We start from the raw sequence: 21,136 nt of genomic DNA, 5'->3' as shown, positions 1-21,136 counted from the left end.
GAGGAGGATAAATTAAATGAGAGAAATTTAGAGTCCTTGCAAGAAAGCCTCAATAGAGACTATTTGCATTACTATCATTCTTATTATGCAGCAGATATGAGAAATGCAATTTTCCTGTGTATTCCTGTTGGCTGTATCTCCTCAAGGAAATGTGTTTGAAAAATAAGTGGAACTATTTAAGGACCAGAGTACTCAAAGAAAAAAAAAAAGTCTGTGTTCCTGAAAACCACAATTTTTGAAATCTAGAGAGCAAACTAATGGTATCTCAGATTCCCTGAAGACGAGATTACACTTTCTGGAGAAAATTGACATAATGAAATACTTGATATTCATTAAATTACTTTTAAACTTTTTAGTTCTTTTAAGTTTTGGCCTCTACCGCTGACGGAATACTGACTCTACCGGCCACCTTACCTACGTGCCTTACGGCCACATGCATGAGAAAACACCCCTTTTGTTTAGAATTTTGGGAATAGGGTTTCTTATGTTGACAGGGATTCTTGTAAAATGGTTATTTGAAAAACGATTCTTTCAACAAGAAATAACTCCCTGTTCAAACCTGAAGCTATAAAATGGCCCAGTCTGTTTCCTAATGAAGTCAAAACATGGCAATATATATTTATTATTGGAATATATTTTCCATTTTTAAAGTTTAGTTTATCAAGGAGACTTTTAATAAAGAGTTGAATTAATAAGAGATGATTGGTGGCTTGATTACAGATTTAAGAAAGACTATTCATTTTTTATTTGGGTGGCTAAGCTTATTTAACTCCAAACATTTAAGAATCAGGGGAATAAGGACAGGTACCTACTAACTGTTTTTACATATACAAATATAGCACTATAGTACAAGCTCAAACCACGTTTATTTTAAATGTGCAATGTACGGGGCGCCTGGGTGGCTCGGTCAGTTAAACATCCGACTTCAGCTCAGGTCGTGATCTCGCAGTCCGTGAGTTCGAGCCCCGCGTCGGGCTCTGTGCTGACCGCTCAGAGCCTGGAGCCTGTTTCAGATTCTGTGTCTCCCTCTCTCTCTGCCCCTCCCCTGTTCATGGTCTGTCTCTCTCTGTCTCAAAAATAAATAAACATTAAAAAAAAATTTAAATGTGCGATGTTGTTCGTCCAGTTTCCAATTCCACTTTCTCTCTATAAAGTGACTTTTCTGGCTGAATTTCTATTTATTTTATCAGACCTATAAATTACTCAGTGAACCAAGCTTTCTGAAATCAGGAACTATTTCTGCATAAATTCTGCACACCAAATTAAGTGTTTATCGAGTAGATGACCAGCATCATATCTTGGTTATATCACAGACCAGGTATACTTTTGTGCTTAAGGCTCGCTTTCTGAAAGTTCTTCTCTTATCTGAAACCTTCTTGAAAAGGGTTTTAATTATTTCTGTAGGTATTTATAGATTGCAATGCTCTTGGGTCACATAAATCTTTTTTAAAAATGATTCCTAGGCGTTTATCTGGACATTTAAGTAAAGATTCGGACACACTATAAAATTCACTCTTATTAAGTGTATATTGGTTGACACTCCTAAAAAGGCCTAAATGTTGAAGAAATCAGGTCTTGGAAGTACAAAGTCATTGGCAGAGCTGGAACCACAAGTCATTAACTTTTGTCGGTATGCCAGGATGCTCTCCTGTTATTTTTAAGGCCGAAGTAGACACTGTCTGATTGAATCTCATCTTACCTAGTGAAGTTATGGAATGAGAAACGTAGTCCTGGGTGAGAGTCTGGGTGTTTACTGAAACATTTCATTTTTATAGATTTCCCAAGATGTAAGAAAATGAAACTCAACAAGAAACAAAATATACCCAATAGCGGTTGAGCTCAGGCAAAGCCTTGGTAACTAATTTGCATGTGGATTCGAAGATACTAAGACTTTCTTTGTTTTTTCTTGGAGACTCTTAGAGCAGACTTCTGAAGCAATGTGGGTTATAGATGAGTGGAGCTAAGGCAGAGAGGGCCACATTAGCCTTTTGTTCTGCAGGCTCTTAACTACTGGCTTTTGTAACCCATCCAGAACTATTGTTACGTTCCTTTGAATCCTAGAGGCTTACTTTAAAAATGCACATAGTATTGTCTGCTTTGTAAAATAATGCTGAGCTATTACTGTTGTTCTAATGACAAGATGATGACAAAATTTTAAATTCCATACATTTTTGTACTGGGTAGAATCCTCACACGTGGTTTCCGAGAGAGAGAGAGAGAGAGAGAGAGAGAGAGAGAGAGAGAGAGAGGAGAGAGGAGAGAAGGAGGGAGATTGATTTACTTCTTCATAACGATAGTCAGTCATAAGGTGTAGAACCCAATTCTGTTATTTTGAGATGATGACAGGATTGATTCATGAATATAAGGCAACGATGGAAAAACAAATGTGGTAAATGATGGGGGACACTGGGTTCTTACTCCATGGCTTTGTGGAAGCTGGTAATACCAGAAGAGATGGAGAAATGAAGATGGTTATTGTCTATTTCCTAAGGAAAGTGAGCATAATATCATAAAGGTATGTAGCTTTATATATAGAGAGAGGTTGAGATTCTTCTCGGACCGTTCTGTTTCTAGACTGTGCTTCTGTGCCTTGGTCTCATCATTTTTACACCTGCTGCTTTACATTTTCATTGCTTTTGGAACTTCTTGGTGTATAGGTAGAAATGAAAAGAAGAGGTGAACATGTAGGCAACTGTGTCCCTCGTTATCAGTTCTTTTTTTTAAGAAAAAGTTTAGTATTTCACCATTTAAAGAGTACCCTGTTCAGATTAGCAGTTGTGAATTCTAATCACCCAGAGCCCCAGCTAAATAACATGGTCAGGACTGTTTGAGAAATGATATGTTATCTCTGTCTCCTTCACCCAACACAACTTATTGTGTATACAATTCATTGTATAGTTATTTTTGTGTTGTAGGGTTTTGTAAGCTCCCTGACACATGCAAAAAAAGACATGTCGTTATTTGCACTTTTCTGAGAAGAGAACCCATAGATTTCACCCCATACTAAAATAATACTAACAATATCCTTTTGAAAAATTAGTATCTCAACCTGAGTTGAGAACCATTAGAAAAGAGACTTTGTACACCTTTGTAGATTTTAAGCAACTAAACATGGAGAACTTTGTGTCTTACTGATGTGAATTTCCCCCTAGCATCTGGCTGTTGTCCCTTTCATAAGCACTATGGCACAGATGAATTTTAGACTTGCACAGGGGTGCCTGGGTGGCTCAGTCGGTTGAGCGACTGACTTCAGCTCAGGTCATGATCTCACAGTTTGTGAGTTCGAGCCCCACGTCGGGCTCTGTGCTGACAGCTAGGAGCCTGGAGCCTACTTCAGATTCAGTGTCTCCCTCTCTCTCTGCCCCTTCCCCACTCCTGCTCTGTCTCTCTCTCTGTCTCAGAAATAAAGATTTTTAAAAAAAAATTTTTTTTAATGATTAAAAAAAAAATGAATTGCACAAAGCTGGGCCTTGTTCCTTGGACCTGTATCCCATTAAGAACTTGGGTTCTACACCGACTTCCTTCAGGCAAAAGAAGTTTAGTTAATAGAACAACAACCATTGATTTAACCAATTTATTTAGTCTCCTTTCCCACTCAAACTTTTACCAACTCATTAACAAGCAGAACAGAATCGATGGATTCAAATTATCTTCAAATAATCTCTGAGTAAAAAGAAAGAAAGAAAATGTCTCTCCAAGTTATGAGCAAGAGGGGTTGCCTGAAGAAGCTAAGTCATCTGTAGTTTTTCTTATACGGGTTCCTTCTAGTGGTGATTTCCACATTAAAAAAGAAGTTATTAATCTAAAAAGTTATTCAAAAAAGAAAAGTAGACAGGGTCTCTGTGATGAAGATGTAACTCTTGTCCATAAAGAGTAATCTGAATGAAAAATAAATACATATAGAATATTAAGCAACTAATATTCCCTTGGTGGGAAAGAAAAAAAAAAAACACTGTGATAGCATTCCCACTTTGTTTGGCCTCCCTGAGAATCAGAACCTGGCATGAATAGAATGGAATAGAACATCAGGAGTATATTATCCAAAGGCCCCTCAAAATGTATCTCACCAACCACCAGATAAAATCACCCTACTAGGTGGTATTTTAACAAGTCACCAAGTAGTATTGGCAAAGTAATTAGCAAAGATGAACAAAGTACGATGACAGTGACAGTGTTACCAATCTCTTTTCATTAAAACATGAAATATTTTATGTAATGGTAATTGTGCTTACAGTGTGTGGAACAGTGTATGTTTAAGTGGGTTGTGATGGCTACAGAGAAAATATCTACCATTTAACATGAGATGTAATTCGTCCATCCCATTAATGAAAATACCATCTGTAATTAATCAAATAGTAAGCATAAAGTCAAGAGGATTTTGCTGTAGAAATTTCAACACAAAATAGCCACCTTATGACTTCTGCAGTCTCCGTGTGTGTGTGTGTGTGTGTGTGTGTGTGTGTGTGTGTGTGTGTTTTAGCAACAATTGCCTTTTTTTTTTCAAGCTGTGTTAGCCATTACAGAACTAGTGGTCATTTCAAAGGGTCTAGGATCCAAGGGCAGGAGGCCAGACCACGTTGTGAGAGGCCCCAACACTCTTGGCATGAACGCATCCCCCTGAGACTCATCAGGCAGCCACTGATGTCCCAGGACCACTTTAACCCACCCCAAAATATTTCTATGTTCTGCAGTTCCTGAGGCTTCTCGGTTGGACCTATATAGCCCTCTACCCTTGCTGTGAGTCAGAATCGCTGAGGGAGCTTTAAAAAAATACAGATATTTGGGTCCTGTTTGCAAAGATTTCAGAATCACTCGGTGTGTGGTGGGACTCAGATGAAATGGTTCCTGACAGATGCCCGGGAGGTTCCAACAAAGGGCTGAAGGTCACATGTGTAGATGTGTCACCAGCCTAACTTTACAGGGCCCAAGTGTAAGAGTCCAAAAGTATCTTCAGGAGCTGTGAGAACACCACACTGTAAATATATAAAATGTTATCAAAATAGCCTGAGTTTACCCTCTTCATATCTGAGTTTCTCAATCCAGCAGGCACATAGGGTATTATTCAAAAACAGTCTCTTTAAGAATCTGACTATCTGGCCTGCCAGGAAATGCTTGACCACATAGAAACTGTCACGGGGTCTGATCCCAACAGATGTCCGTGGAAAGCACCTGTTGAAGTGAACTCTGCCCTTTAAATGGGATGGAGTTTTAATTTTCCAGAAGTAGTGGGCCCGTTGGAATGCTAGAAATGCCCATTTGCTGCTTATGTCCATTCTAGTAAACCACCTCCTGAACTTCGAAGCTAATCTCCTGGTTGTGTCGATAATGAGACAAGTCTACAGATGCCCTCAGGATTGGCCAGCTGCCTCGTCTATAGGGGTTTATTAGAGGGAGCTGAGTTCATGTAACCAGCCAGTCATGAAACCAGGTTGTCTCGAGAGTCTGTCAAGAATTGTTCGAATCTGGGACTGTGGTGGTAGATTGGAGAACGTTAAAATGTCACCTAGAAACTTCACCTTCCTCCCAAGTGGAGAGTCTAATGTGTGTTCGATTACAAGGGAGGAGCTAAAGTGTTACACGGCTTAATGCCAAATACGCCTTCGGGTGGCTGTGTCCAAAACCTGACAGAAATGAGCAGTGCCCGTGTCACCGTCTCAAAGGTATATCATCATGTCTATCTATAGCGTGGACCCAGCCGGGGACCGCCTGGCCGAAGGTCACGGGTTACGCATAGCTGTGCAAATACTTGATTACTGAGACAGCTGTATCACTCCCTGACCTGACATCAGTGAGACATTAGTGACATGACTGTTATGCCTTCCTGCCCTTTCTAAAAATAGTAGGGCCTTTGACAAGAAGATATTTTGAGCGTCTCGTCAGGGGAAGCCTATCCTGGCCACTCGCATGGGTCGGATCGGCACGGGGCACAGTTAGACTTTGGGAGCACAGCCCTCGCTTCTCCTCTCGTATAAGGAGCTGGCAAAGATAAAGACACTGGGACTCCCGGCTCAGAAGCCGTGGGTACACATAAACGGAGGAGGACACTTTTTAGGAATGTGAATGGGCTTCCGAAACCCTCCGTTTCGGACATTCGCACCCCCGTCCTCAGCTTTTCGGATCTGTTTTCATAAACCCCGGCTGTGATGTCGCTCCAGGGACCTCGGTGATCTTGCCGCTTTCAGTGGATACTAACAGGAGCCACTGGCAGCCTGTGGATAAGGGCGACTAATGAGAAACTGCCGTCCCCCAGCGGGACGGCCAAAACCAAACCCAGCAAAACCACAAATCCCCAAGCAAAACCAAAAAAGAACCGCCCCAGCCATCCGTGCTCACAGGAAGACGCGCAGGAAAGCACTGCGATGTGACTTTGGTCTGGTAACTGGATTTATCGGTCACATGACTGGCAGGCACCAGGTACCTGGTCTCATTCTCCTCTGACCCACAAGTGCAAATCTTGGTTATTCTGCACCACTGGGACCAAAACATTATGATGGTGAGGACACAGAGACTCTAAAAGCAAAGATGGAATCTGAGCAGGTAAACCCTGTGCCACAGGCCTGTCATCCCGGGGCGGTCGTGTGTGGTTCTCGTGTTTGCACCTCTAAGAAATTTCCGTTTTTTCGCATCAAAAAATCCAGATACGAAGCCGAAGCCGCTTTCTTCGCCAACCTGAAGCTGTCTGACTTCAACATCATCGACACCCTTGGAGTCGGGGGCTTCGGACGAGTGGAGCTGGTAGGTGACTCTTCTTTACGTGCTCTTGAGAGCCCCTCTCCCTCCTGTATCTGTGCTCCTCGATTAAGATCTCTCTCTGCTCTGCTCTCTCCTCGTTAAGTATGATCGTTCCCGAAACGCGACCCTACGCTTTCATGTCAGTCCGTCCGAGTAGGCAGCAGTTACCGTGAGCTGTGTATGATGTAGACTAGCAGTGAAATCATCAATCCACTTTAGAAAATCGTCTTCCTAGGAAATGAGAGGTAAACACGTTAACATAACGAGGAGCCATAAAGTACTTTCTATCCAGCTGATACTCTCTGGCCTCTACTTCCTTGGTTCTGAACGGGGCTCACCAACTTAGTCATGTGCCCTAACACATGTACACACACACACACACACATATATACGTATATACACATATACGTATATATGTTATGTATAGATATATACATAATATAACACATGTACATATGTCTCATTTCCTTTATGTATATTTAAATTTACATTTTAATTATTGTAGCTAGGGTGCATGATTAAGTGAGTGAGCACTGTTCGGAACTAAGGAAGGAAATAAATGAGTCAAATCTATTTATCCTCTATCTTCTATCTGATTAAAGATCTTTACCAGTGCTTTAAGACTTTAAAAATCACGTAAATGAAGTAGTAATTCTGTGATTCTGGATTTGCAAGCACCTAGTCAGGTTATAGGGACTGTGTTTTATATAATCATATTAGATAACACGGTTTGAATATTTCACACCCATTCATGTGATACAGGTAAGTGTTAGGGTGATGAGGACACGTTGGTGCAAGTCTGTTCATTAAACACGTTGCGTGAATGTGGCGTGAACCGAATGAAAGCGTACTCTGTTGTGCCTTTGAAATACGCATTTAAGAACGGATGTATTACAACATAAACTGGAAAAAAAATGTATTCTGGTGACTGAGTTGCTGCATTCCAAGATTGTGTGGGTAGAAACCCTATTTGGGAGGCAGATTCATTTTCACCTCCCTGCTCCATGGAGGCGTCCCTGATACCAGAAACCAGTACAGTATGTTAGGAACTCCCTGTAGAGTGCAGTAAACAGTTCCTGTTGCCATCAGGGGACTAGAAATCCCCTTCCATCAAAGTAGACTGAGCCAGCGCTGTCTCCGATGTTTGTCCATTTGTGCCGTAGTTGGGATTTCTGGCTTTGACAGGCAGGAAAAAATGGTATTTACCTAAACATTAGACAAGACAACTTTGGAGCCATAATGTGTTTCATTGAACTTGCGCTATGCTTCCGTTAACACTGGTTGGAGACACCATAGTTATACGGCTTCTGATTTGACTGCTGATTCATAGTGAGATTTTAGGTTACAGGAATACAAATTAAGGGCCTGGGAAAACTTGTTTTTCTGAATTCTGCCAGTTAACTCGGTCTTAGTTTTCTTTTTTCAAGAACTTTGATTTTGCGACCAAATATAACTGTTTGTAGAGCTAGTGAAGATTTATCACCGGTGTTCAATTTTACTGGGGGTGTTGGGACGTATAAACAGGTCAGGGGGTAGAGCTCCCTGCCAGGAAGAGCTTATGGTCTGGTGTGTTTATTTACTGAGCTGCGCATGTCTCAACCCCTTTCTGAATGAGGCACTATAAAGGACGGAATTCCTAGAGTTTGATTTTCTGACTTGTAGTTTCTTAAATATATTTTTTCAAAGACCGTGGACAAATTGTTGTTTTCGTTAACATTTACATTACAAATGTGTGGACTCCTGGAGGTCTGAGAATTTCAAGTTGGGGACCTTAAGTTACCAGTGAGATATTTTAGGAAATATAGGAGTTTACTTAGGATGTTTGAAATACTGAAAATTGTTCATAGACACTGAAACCCACTTTATGCTAAACAATTAAATGCCAAGCTTACAGTAGAAAACCTCTAGAAAGCTCCGTCAAAAATGTTTGAGGAAGCACAACTAACCAGAAAATTAGAGAAGGTACGTACACACACACACACACACACACACACACACACACACACACACACAATATGTGTCCCAGGAGAGACAGTCAAGTGTAGTTCAGTCTAATTTTCTTCTTCTCCTGGATGATTACATTTTACTCTTCTACACAGATGTTTATAGGCTAATGAACACCATAACCTCAGGAATTAATTTGACTTGGAGCCCAGTTTATAAAAACATTAGATATGCCCGTAAATGATAAATCCCTAATAGGCCCCGAGGCACAACCACATATATTAGAAAAGAGGCACATGTTTTTAACCTCGGAAGTGACGTGATGATCTTGTGTCATTTTGCACTTCCCCCAAAAAATACCGCAGGAGCATCTGAATACCCAGACTGTCTTGACTGTTCAGTGTGGCCTGGCCGTGCAGGTGATCCCTGTTGCCCTACCATCCACTGCCTCCTCCCTGCCTGGTAATACTAGTTATTGTGTGTGGAACATATTCTTCGCTGTGATCTTTCATTTTTTACACGTATTCAGTGAAGCCAGAATTTGAGGAGTTTGGCCTCAACACTCTGGCTGTAATTACACGTACTGTTGTCCTAGCGTGTGGTCAATCACCATGAGCCATGGCTCAGGAGACAGTAGTGAATCTTTCGAACAGCACCACACCATTCATAGTTCAGAGGAGAAGGCAGAGCCCAGTTCTGTTGTGATGATAGAACTCTTCACTCTCTCCTGAGAATGACGTATGCAAGAAAATTCTATCACTCTTACAGAGCAAAAAGGGTAAGCGGTAGCACCTTCACATGGATTCATGTCACGTACGTATGTGCTCAGTACTGTACCAAGTGTATAAAGTAGACATCTTGAACCTACCAATCCTTAGTTCAGCAATGATGTTGATCAGGTAAATAACAAGATAAAAAATATACCACATTACACTTTAATTTCATAATAATATTTTTAAAATTTTTTCCAGGTATCGATTATAAGAATGTAAACTCTTAGGTTGAGTGTAAAGAATTAAATTTGAGTTTTTGAACGCCATTTCCTGGCAGAACTAAGTTAGGAGTTTTCTTATTTGACACACGGATTAGGTTTGTGTTATTTTGCATAGTGACGCTCTTCAGAGCCTGCTTAGCATTTCTTAATTTTTATTATTTACATCAATTTAGGTGAATTTAGATGCAGGAGGATATTTCAGGCAAGAGAATTGCTAAATAGTTGACTGCCAACGTTTGTAGAGGAGCACGTAATTTTGCCACAAAACAGAAACTCAGGGATTTGTTCAGTGATGAGGTCAGAAGCTTGAAGAAACTGTCTTATGTGCATGAGAATTCTGCTCTAAAGCTATTAAGTCTATTTCATAAATACCTTTAGCGTAACTGATTTTAACGAGTTGAATATCAGACGTGTCCCGTTCACAGCTATTACCTTTGGGAAGCCATCCATACTGCTTTCCTTTCGTTATCTGGCAGAAACCACATTTTCTGACCATTTTTTTTTATTTTGAAGAATGGGCCTTCTCATTTGTTCAGTGCTGCCTGTTTATCTTCCAGAAGACCACATTCCATTTATAAGTACTTTCAGCAAAAGAACCCTGCTTTTTTATAGATGATTTACTCATTAAAGCAGGAAGCTCTGCTGGAAGATACCTTGGTAATCCTCTTAATTTACCAGGCATGACTGCAAAACAAGGAGAATGATTTTACAATCACAAATGAAAATTAGTCCTGTTGCTCTATGGTCACGTTCCTGATTTCCTCTACTTTTCCTCTTGTCAGAGGGCTGCTGGCTTCTCAGAATAGATTTGCACACATCGGATTTTGGAACCTGGCCATGCTGATGTGGTTGCTCTGGACAACCACAGATATTTAATCTTTGTATGCAGCAATCCAGAGCCTCCCAAAGTGGAGAAAATGGAGGGACGCAGACATGGAAGATGTAATCTCTGTCTTCTTGGATTGTTTTCTGTCTGTATCATTTATTCCATATTTATACAGCGGGTTGTCTACTGGGACATACACAGTGTGAAGTAAAATAGCCATTGCCTCTAGGGACTCAGTTTACTGGGAAGGACAGTCATGGAAACGAATAAATAATCCAATAATCAAAGTATGGAGCAGCCTGTGGTTGGTGCTTGGGAGAGCAAGACATCTTGGAGGAAGTGGCATTTGTAAGACAGGAGAGTTAGCGCCTCTACATGAAGACCCTGAAGCTTTCCAGTACACTCTTATAAAAATGCAACAACTGCAGGGTAGTTGATCGACAAACTGGCATTAGTGATGTTTTTTAACGAATATTACTTCCTTACTAAAGTAAGCCTTTCGTTTGAATGCTGCTTTGTGATCTTCAAATTGACCCACATCCAGTATATAATTTTACCTTTATGAGGCATGATCTGCTTTTACCAGAAGGAAGTCAGGATTAATGCATAGAAGGAGCCTAGGACCCCGCAGTCAGTGAAAGGGCTGCTGTTACGGCCCAGAACTACCTATTTGGTTTTTAACTTGAGGTTTTTTCTTTCCTTCTGGCTTCTCAATTATAACACCAACAGCGGCCACCGCAATGCGATTGAACCAATGTTGTCACGTATCCACCTTCGTTTTAAAAAGAAGAAAGATTTCTTCTTGAATTCTAGAACCTGTAATAGACATAAATGTGGAACAGATGCTGTGATCACCCACTGTTCACATCTGCTTCTGTCAAACCTTCAGAGGCTCTTCCTTCTCCAAATCTTTTGCTGTTCTTACTTCAGCGGTTAAAATGTCTCTGCAGAAACAATGGCGACGACAAAATCAGACATTATAACGTAGTAGCAAAAGCTAGAGCTCCGGAATCAGACCTTCTGGATTCAGATTTTAGCAGCTGTGTATGCTCTGTCATTTGCTCAGGAGTCACTAGCTTCCGAGCCTCAGTTTCCCCATCTCCAAAATGAGGATAATAATAGGCTTTGAGCCATCCAAGGTCACAAAGACTAAACGAGTTAACGCCCCCACATAGCGTCGCACATCCTAGGTCAGTAAGTGGTGCGATGTTACTGCTGTTAGATTATTATTAAAATATGTTAATGATAGCTATTTATCATTCCCAGCTATACCCACAGGAAAAGAAGGGAAGGGAATAATTTTACTCTTTTTTCCTCCCTTGCTCTGCCGAGTCCCGACAGTACAAACGTTTCTCAGCCATAAGAAAGAGCCTGAGGTCTTCAAATGACCCCAGTAATGGTGTCTATCAAATCCCCACCCCCCCACCAACTGTGAATGCTCCTTACTTTGGTACCAGTCATGAGTGGAGGCGGGACACGATTTCCAGTCTTGCTCACGCTGAGCCTTCACATGCCCCAAGTTTCTTGCGCTTATCTGTCTTCTCGGTTGTAAAGGGCCAGCTCTTAACCTCTCGACGGGAAATAGTTTCAGGTGCAGTCCGCTGAATCCTATCCAGTGTCTCCGCAGCCTTCTTAAACCACGGAACCCTGACCGGGCCTAATGGGGGCCTGGCTGTTGCCAAGTGGACCACACAGGTCACCTCTCCTCTGTTCTGTGACCCAGCGCAGGAGGGCGCAATGTGGCAGAAGTCACAGGCCATGCCCCACACAGGTCACAGGGCCATAAGGATCCGTGGCACTCTTGTGGCCTTTTTGCCAGCTGCGTGGCTCCGGGCCAGGCCTGGAGGGCTGTGTCCACCAAGGCAAAACGAACGGATGATTAAGCAAGAAATTAGGCGATAAATCCATTGCTCTGTCAGCAGAGTTCTGTTTCATCGTTACGAAAGGCGAACAGCTTAACTCCAAAGGGAAACCCCACGTAAGACGAAAACATTTCGAAAGCTTCCTGACTGCCAAGCCACACGGCAGTGAAATAGAATAGCTGTGGGATCGCCGGGTGGCATTGCCACTTGTGGCCACGGTGATTCAGTGCGGAGGATGCCTGGGGAAACCCTCCTGCCCTCTGTGACCCCGAGTGAGCGCAGACTCTCCACTCCTTGACAACTCCCAGCTGCCTCGTTTTAATGCTTTTCCCTCGCCAGTACTCGAGCCGGTTTATTATGAAAGAGGCCCTCCTCATGGTAGATTTATTCTTCAAAAGGATATAAGTGGACACACGTGATTTATTGTGATACATAGCAGTGATTTCTAAGAAAGTCATTCGGCTAGCTGATGAAAATCCGATTCGGGAAACACGCACAGTCACAACATACTGCGTCTCCTAAGATGGCCGACCGCACTCTCACACGTAGTGAAGTCTGTCTGTGGATGCTATGCCAGTCACGTTGTGCATTACTTCCTCTTGTCACTGCAGAATATATTTGATACAAGAGACGTGACACAGGTCGGTCCACCCAATGACTGCGAAGAATCACTTGCTTACGCATCTTTTGAAATGACCAATTTTATATCCCATCTGTAGAAATGAGTATTTCTCATTAAAAGGATTTTGAATCAGGGTCCTGAAGTAAATTAAAATGTCCCTTTCTCCTCCAAAGCTGCGTTTGATTCTAGAAAGATGAATGGAAATCTAGAAGGCAGCAGGCATGTCTTCCCAAGGGTTAAGATATCGGTGATAAGAGAGTATATCCAGAAGTTAACATTTTGGTCACACTTGCCTTTATGTTTTCTGTGACATCTATTTGCTTTCATTTTTTTTTAAGTTAGTGAATTTATGGGCACATCACAGTCAGCAAAGATTTATCTATTATACAATCCCTAAATATTTTTAGGGAGATAGAGAAAGAGCAGAAGTGATTTCTGCCCTTAAGGAATTTCTCCCTTCTCATAAAAAAGAAAGTAAGACTAACGCGTATGAAAAGAAACATATGACATCCTTTAGTATTGTATTAACTTCTAAATTCTGCAGAAAGGTTCTCGGTGTTTCAGAAAGTGGGAGACCATTTGGAGCTGATTGCGTAGAAGAGGCCACAAGAAAACAAAGACTGAAGCCAGGGCTTAGGGACTAGGTTGGCTTTAAGGGAGCAGCTGGGGAAGAGGCCATTCGAGGCAAAGGTTGCAACACAGAGGGCCACGTGTCTTCACAGGCCACAGAAGTGAGTGGCAGACTCGCTCAGGGAGCGTGTGAAGGAAGCGGTAAGAGGTGCCCGTAGCCCAGGGGGGGGGGGGGGGGGGGGGTCGCTGTGTTCTGTTCTGAAAGGAGGTTAGATGTGAAAGCACTGGGCATTTTTTGGGCATGAGGTCAAGTACTGAAAACATATAAAACACAGACTCAGCTCTCAGCTACCACCTGTGAAAAAAAGAATACGCTATAACGTGACTCAACAGGCTATTTTTAGGTGGGGCCACTGCCAAAGTAAACATCATCATGTCTCTTCTGAATAAGGTAGTTTGCTTTGTGCCAAGATGTAGTGTGTGTCCCTGACAATTTCACATCAACACTTTCCAAGAGGAATCCCATTCATGAGAAGGAAAAACCCTCCCTTTGTCTATGTTAGTAATGTTGAAAATAGCCAGGCCTTTAAAATGAAATGGTTGATCTTGTTTTGTGGGGAAGAAATAGGAAATAGTCATTCTGCATGTTTCAGTGTAGTTCATCCGCTGTACACATTTAATTTACTGCCAATTCATTCTTGTCCCTCGTCTTAATATCCCCCGTTGTCATTTACATATACAACCTTCTAGCTTGAGTATTGAGCTCTGAGATCAGGAGCTTCTGGGGGTCGGATGGCTTGGTTCTTAGCCCCTGACGCCAGCCAGCCTTACAAGTTCATGGTAAGAGCAGAGAGACCATCAAGACCCAAAAGGAATCAAAATAAACTCAACCAAAGGGAGCCGCTGTGTGACCGTGGCTCCAAATCTACCTCCATTTGGACAGAGCGGCTTAAATGTTTAATGGGACTGGTTTCCGTAAATTAACTTAGCATGAGCAAAAAAATACTAACTACATGTCGAACTGGCTTAACTACATTTGAAATGTATTATATTTATGCAAAATCTTGTGAAAAGTTTCAAGTGTAAAAATGAGGAAGGAGTCACCCTATTTATTTAATATCAGAAAGGGTGAAGTTCAAGTATAACATCTATCAAGATATGAAGATCCAATTATAAACCTTTTGATAAAGATTCTTCCAGTATGTAACAGAAACATTATGACATTACTTATGCCCTGTGTCTCAAAAGTATGACGAGAACACAAACATTTTCATGAATTACGCTGATCACATCTCAGAGAGTTGAATTTTGCAATATGTGATTCTGTTTCATATCCACTCATTTTAAAGCTTCACAGAGTCAATAAAGGAAAGAAATTGAAGTGTCAACTTGTGAGTTTCAGCTCCATCTATGTGAAATTTGAGGTTATAAGTGTGCTTTAAGTATTAGAGTAAGTTGAATTATGTGACATATTTTAGTGATCAATTTAGAAACGTGTAGGCAAGTTTGAAAACTTGCAGCATTACTCAATACATATGCGTGAGATTAGGCACAGATATGAAATATTGGTTGGGGAGAGAAAATATTTGATAATTTGATGAGGGAAAGTAATTTTTTTTTCGCTCATCTCTCTACCCACCTCCCCTCTGGCAGCCAATTCGTTCTCTGTATTTAAGAGTCTGTGTTGCTATTGTTTGCTTGTTTTCATTCTTAGATTTAAGTTTAATCATATGCTGTTTGTCTTTCTCTGACTTATTTCATTTAGCATAATGCACCCTAGGTTCATTCATGGTGTAGTAAATAACAAGATCCCTTTCTTTTCTATGGCTGAGTAACATTCCTGTGTGTGCGTGTGTGCGTGTGTGTGCACGCGCAAGCATCTATACACACACCACATCCTCTTTATCCATTCCTCTGTCGATGAACGCTTGGGCTGCTTCCCTATCTTGGCTCTTGTAAGTGATGCCACAATAAACATAGGGGTGCATGTATCTTTTTGAAGAAGTGTTTCTGTGCACTTTGGGTAAATACCCAGTAGTGGAACTCTTTATTGCATTGTATATCTGTTTTTTATCTTTTGAGGGACCGCCATACTGTTTTCCACAGTGGCTGTACCAATTTGCATTCCCACCAACAGTGCGTGAGGGTTCCTTTTTCCCTACATCCTCACCAACACCTGTTGTTTCCCATTTGTGATACCAGCCATTCTGACAGGTGGGAGGTGATACCTCACTGTGGTTTTGATTTGTTTTTCCCAGCTGATGAGTGATGTTGGGCATCTTTTCATGTGTCTGTTGGGCACCGTGTGTCTTCTTTTGAAAAACGTTTGAATTCTCTATTTTTTAATCTGACTGTTTGGTTTTCGGTGTTGAGTTGCAGAAGTTCTTTATGTACTTTGGATGTTAACCCTTCACTGGAGATGTCATTTGCAAATATCTTCCCCCATTCAGTAGGTCGCCTTTTTGTTTTGTTGATGGTTTCCTTTGCTGTGCAGAAGCTTTTTATTTTGGTGTAGTGCCAATAGTTTATTTTTGCTTTCATTTCTCTTGCCTGAGGAACCTACCTAGAAGAATCTTGCTAAGGGTATCGTCCATGAGATTACTGCCCATGTTTACTTTTAAGGGTTTTATGGTTTCTGTTCTCACATTTAGGCCTTTAATCCATTTATTTTTGTGTATGGTGTGAGAAAATGACCCACTTTCATTCTTTTGCATGTAGTTGCCCAGTTTTCCCAACACCATTTATTGAAAAAACTGTCTCTTCCCCATTGTATATTCTTGCCTTATTTGTGATAGATTAATCGGCCATATAAACACAGGTTTGTTTCTAGACTCTGTTCCATTCCATTGATCTATGTGTCTGTTTTTGTGCGCCTGATGAGGGAAAATAATTTAAAGTTTCTCATATCAATTTTAGTAATCACTACAAGATGAAATAAGGTTTATTTTATGCAGGTTCTATACACAAGAGAAAATGGTATATTTTTTATTTTTTTTTAACATTTATTTATTTTTGAGAGACAGAGCATGAGCTGAGGAGGGGCAGAGAGAGAGGGAGACACAGAATCTGAAGCGGGCTCCAGGCTCCGAGCTGTCAGCACAGAGCCTGATGCGGGGCTCGAACTCACGAACTGTGAGATCATGACCTGAGCCGAAGTCGGATGCTTAACCGACTGAGCCACCCAAGCGTCCCTTGAGAAGATGGTATATTTGAATTGCACATTTCAATAACAGTATTGATTCAATATAGGTAGATTTTTTTTAGTCCAAATGAATCAGTGTTAATTCCTTAATAAGAGAAATCACAAGTATTCTTTGATTTCCAAGTGATTTCTATAAAATAGTCCAACCATTTGTTCATGTTGTAATTAAAAATAGGAGGTATGGTTTTCTTTTCCTGATCTTCCTCTAAACTGAAAGTTAAATGTCCGTTTTGAAAACTATCTCCTCTGTGAAAATAGTCTTAATTTGGCTTTTGACCAATTTGAATTTAATAATATAAATATATCCTGATATTTCTTCTCATTAGCTGTAGAACTGAGTGTTGAGTCTGAAGGCAGAGTACAAACCAAATAGGACTATTGACATGTTTGATGAAGGGTTGAGGTGAACACGAGAAGGAGAATAAAGATGGGGAGAAGAGAGACCCTCTCTTGATCGTCACTTGTGCAAATGGCAGAGGAAAATGTATACATAATATAAGCTCCTTTTTGCCCTGCTCCTTTGGTATGGTAAATAAAATGGTGTAATTGTCTCACTTAGAAATAAGTTTTACGTGTAAAATCACTTACCATAAAATTGTGTAATGATGTCATGTCTCTGTCCCTCCCGTCTGAAAAGGTCTTCGACTCTGGCATCTGTGTGAACTCATAATCCATCCCTCGCATTCTCTGTGTCCCCTGGCTATGTGTCACACAGGCTGTGACAAGTCCCTTATGCCCTCCTCCCTTGTGCATCCTTTGGAACAAACTTAAGATTCATTCTTAAGTTTGGACGCCAAGGAAAAGGACATGTATGATGTTATTGTGCAGAGAGAGAGGTGAAGGATAACTTTTTGAGCATCTAGAACGAAAAGTTTTAACCACAGGAATTTTTCTATCTGGATTACTTACAAAGCTATTTCCTCCCGGTTTAAAAAGAACCTAAAATAAGAGATCATTTTACGCTGGACCACGTAACATGGGTTGTGTGATTAAAAGTGTGCTGTTTTATTTGGAGAAAATATTAGCCATTCCTATTTTGTCACTATCCAGCTATTAAAGTTAGGATGGCCCTGCCCAGATTTCTTTAGGCCTTAGAGCCTGTCTTGATGCTCTTCTTGGGAAAGCCACCGCCATTTTTATCCAGTGCATAGTCTTTGAAAATTAGTAACATGGGGTTGAGAGAACAGAGAAAGAGAAACCACCTCTCAGCCGAAGATGTATGTCCCATAAACTCAAGGTCATGCTTCCAGGGTGAACCAGCATGTTTTCTGAAGCTTACCTTTGTCTTACTTGGGAACTTTCCCCTTTTCCTTTGTCCCAGGCTACTGGCCCATGTTTGTTGGGCTGCTTCCATAAGGTTAATTATAATTAACATCCTTTAAAAATGCATATCCAGGGACACTTGGGTGGCTTGGTTGAGTGCTCTACTCTTGATCTTGGCTCAGGTCATGATCCCAGGGTCGTGGAATCGAGCCCCACGTGAGGCTCTGTGCTGAGCATGGAGCCTGCTTGGGATTCTCTCCCTCTACCCCTCTCCCCTGCTCTCTATAAAATACAATAAAAAGTAAAATAAAATAAATGCATATTCATTATGTCCAATTGCAGATGCATAGAGTTTCCCAGGTGGAAAGAGCCCTCGTATTTAATAGAGTTAAGGCCTTTCCTGAGGCCCAGAAGTTACATAATTAATCATAAACATGAACCATACAGGGCTCAACCCTGGGGATCCTGCATGAGCTTACCTAAGCTCACTTCATCACCTCTGTTCCATGGCATTAGTGTAACTAACTGAGGGCATTAAGGGAATCACCTTTTTCCTGTTGCACTTGGAAATGTAATTTGTATCCGTTATAGAGGAATTTTGCATAATAAGCCATGTAATACTGTCAGTTTCAGCCTTAATTTAAGAACTCATTTTAAAGGTTTTTTTATTACTTATTTTGAGAGACAGAGAGAGAGCATAAGCAGAGGAGGCACAGAGAGAGAGAGAGAGGGAGAAAGAGGAGAGAGAGAATCTGTGCACTGTCAGCCCAGAGCCAGATGCGGGGCTTGAATCTACAGACCATGAGATTATGACCTGGGCCGATATTAAGAGTCAGGCCCTTAACTGACTGAGCTACCCAGATGCCCCTATTTAAGAAATCATTTTAATTACAATGTAGTTCAGAAAGCCCTTTTCTCCTCCAAATAATAAAGATCTAGCTATATCACAAAATGAACTATGGATTAAATAGACCACTGGATGAACAGATTCCGCGGACCAACTCTCCCTGAGGTACTAAGCGAGTTTTAAAGTTGTTCTAATCATAACTCAGCTCCCCAGTCAGAGCAGGGAATTGGGTCCAGCCAGAAAGAAGGCTTTTTTTAAGACCAGCGCCTGCCGCAGATAGGAAGGAAGCGTATGTTCTGATTGCTGGCAAGCGTGTCTTCGCAGCTCTTTAACATGCTGGGGTCCCTGCCTCCCTTCTTCGGGTCAGTGCCATTGGGACACCGCCTGAAGCTCGGCAGTTAAGAAATCGTCAAAACCTGGGTCAGAAGTTCCCATATTTAGGTCCACTCTGCCCGTGTACGGATGCATTCGAATGGCAACACGGTGCTCCACACGGAGGCAACGTTTTACTATCAATAAAGCTTTTGTCCTTTCTAATATTGGGTCTAGCACAGCATTGTTTGTAAAAATAAATAAGAGGAAGATCGTGAGTATTAGCATTTTCTTGTTCTTTTTCCCTTTCTAGGAATTTTGGGAGTAAAAGCCGTGTGGTGCGAGGGCCAGGAATCTTTGGAAAGTAGCATCTCACCCCTTTATGTGTTTCCCTGGTGAGACAGAGATCGGTGATTGGGGTTAGGAACGGGCCTCCGCTGGGTCATATTTGGAGGAAATTTCTTTAGCCTGAAGGGACCTTAATGTTGGAAGCCCATAGGAATAAAGGCAGCTTAGTTCACACTGAATGTGTGCTCTGTTACAGACTGGGGAGGCTATATGGGCTCTTTTGATTCGTCCTCACATGTAAACTCATGTGCCAGGTACGGAGAGAGGGACAGAGTGTCAGAAATGTGCCCAAGACCACAAGCCAAAAAGCGGGGGAGATGGAAACAAAAGCAGTCACATTTCAGGGCTCACGTCTCGCCAGTGTACTAGCCTGTGCACCGGGGGTGTGAGCCAGTCTGCAAAGGACGACTGAGCTGGGGCGCACACCCAACCCCGCCAGGCTGGGAAGGATTCCCTGACAAGAGGGGGGCCGGGAAGCAAAGCATGGGTCCACATGCCTCCGTCCACACTATAGATTTCCTATCTCTAGCTGCCCCTCCTACAAAAAGTCCTCACCGTCACCTCAAATTGACAGGCGTGGCCTTGGCGTAATTCATTTGGCCAACAGGAAAAATTAAGAGCTAACTACATTGCACCTTCAAATTTGCCATGGAATAGTTTTGTGAAAACACTTTTATGATAAAGTCGGATAACTTAGGCCCAGTAAATGCAGATTCCTATCATGGACTCTGAGCGTTTATACTGAAGACAAGAATATGGCAAGTCCCTTGAGCAGGTTAGTGTGGCTCAGCCCAAACCTGAATGGATTGTTCTGCTTTGTACCACTTCTCAAGGTCTTTGCTTTCATGCAATTCTAGGAGAGTGGTTCCCATGGAACCAAAATCCTTTGAGAGAGCCAGACAGTAATACACAGCTAGTACAATTTAAAGGAGACTTTAAAATGTATTTTCCATGATGAAAGTCATTGTGTTTTCCCATCATAAAAGGGATATAGGATTCAAAAATGTAAAAATTTCCCTAAGGGAAAACTATTATTAACCTATGGGGGAACACATTTCCAATTGTCTCTTCCTAGATGTATTTTAGATGTATACATATTCATATAAATACTATTTATAGGGTCATAAAATGTACAGTGGCTTGTATCCTGTATCAGATAAATAGATGATAGATAGATAAAGTTACACGTGTATATGTAAGTCAACTTGGGTTATTTTTCCATAATAAGTATAATTCTAAGTATTTTAATTCAAGCTAGTTAACATACAGTGTAATATTAGTTTCAGGTGTGCGATATAGTGAGTCAACCTTCCATACATCACCTGGTGCTCGTCACAAGTGCCCTCCTCAATCTTCATCACCTGTTGAACCCATCCCCCACCCGCCTCCCCCCTGGTGACCATCACTTTGTTCTCTATAGTTAAGAGTGTTTCTTGTTTTGTCCCTCTCTCATTTTCTTCCCTTTGCTAAATCACCATTTTAAGTCATAGTTTTTACAGCTGCATTGCATGGATGTACCATTTTTTCCCCAAGCTTCTCTGCATGGACATTTAGATTGTTTGGCTGTTTTTTTTTTTTAATATGAAATTTATTGTCAAATTGGTTTCCATACAA

The 21,136-nt window shown here is 41.4% G+C and overlaps 1 protein-coding gene across 4 annotated transcripts in view; it reads left to right on the top strand.

Moving 5' to 3' along the window:
• PRKG1 (protein kinase cGMP-dependent 1) overlaps positions 1 to 21,136 on the top strand; it is a 1,263,577-nt gene that overhangs the window by 1,206,677 nt on the left and 35,764 nt on the right. For 3 of the 4 annotated variants that reach the window (XM_049646038.1, XM_049646037.1, XM_049646039.1), the window contains exon 10: positions 6,639 to 6,735. In XM_049646038.1, the coding sequence (XP_049501995.1) occupies positions 6,639 to 6,735 (97 nt within the window). Of the gene's footprint in view, positions 1 to 6,638; positions 6,736 to 9,486; positions 9,576 to 21,136 lie in introns of those variants that run through there. The other variant, XM_049646040.1, reaches the window with a different exon arrangement.

The sequence above is a fragment of the Panthera uncia genome, chromosome D2 (assembly GCF_023721935.1).
Source record: "Panthera uncia isolate 11264 chromosome D2, Puncia_PCG_1.0, whole genome shotgun sequence".
NCBI classification, from domain to species: domain Eukaryota; kingdom Metazoa; phylum Chordata; class Mammalia; order Carnivora; family Felidae; genus Panthera; species Panthera uncia.
The sequence above is the reverse complement of the archived record's forward strand: the minus strand, read 5'-3'. Positions and strand labels throughout refer to the sequence as shown.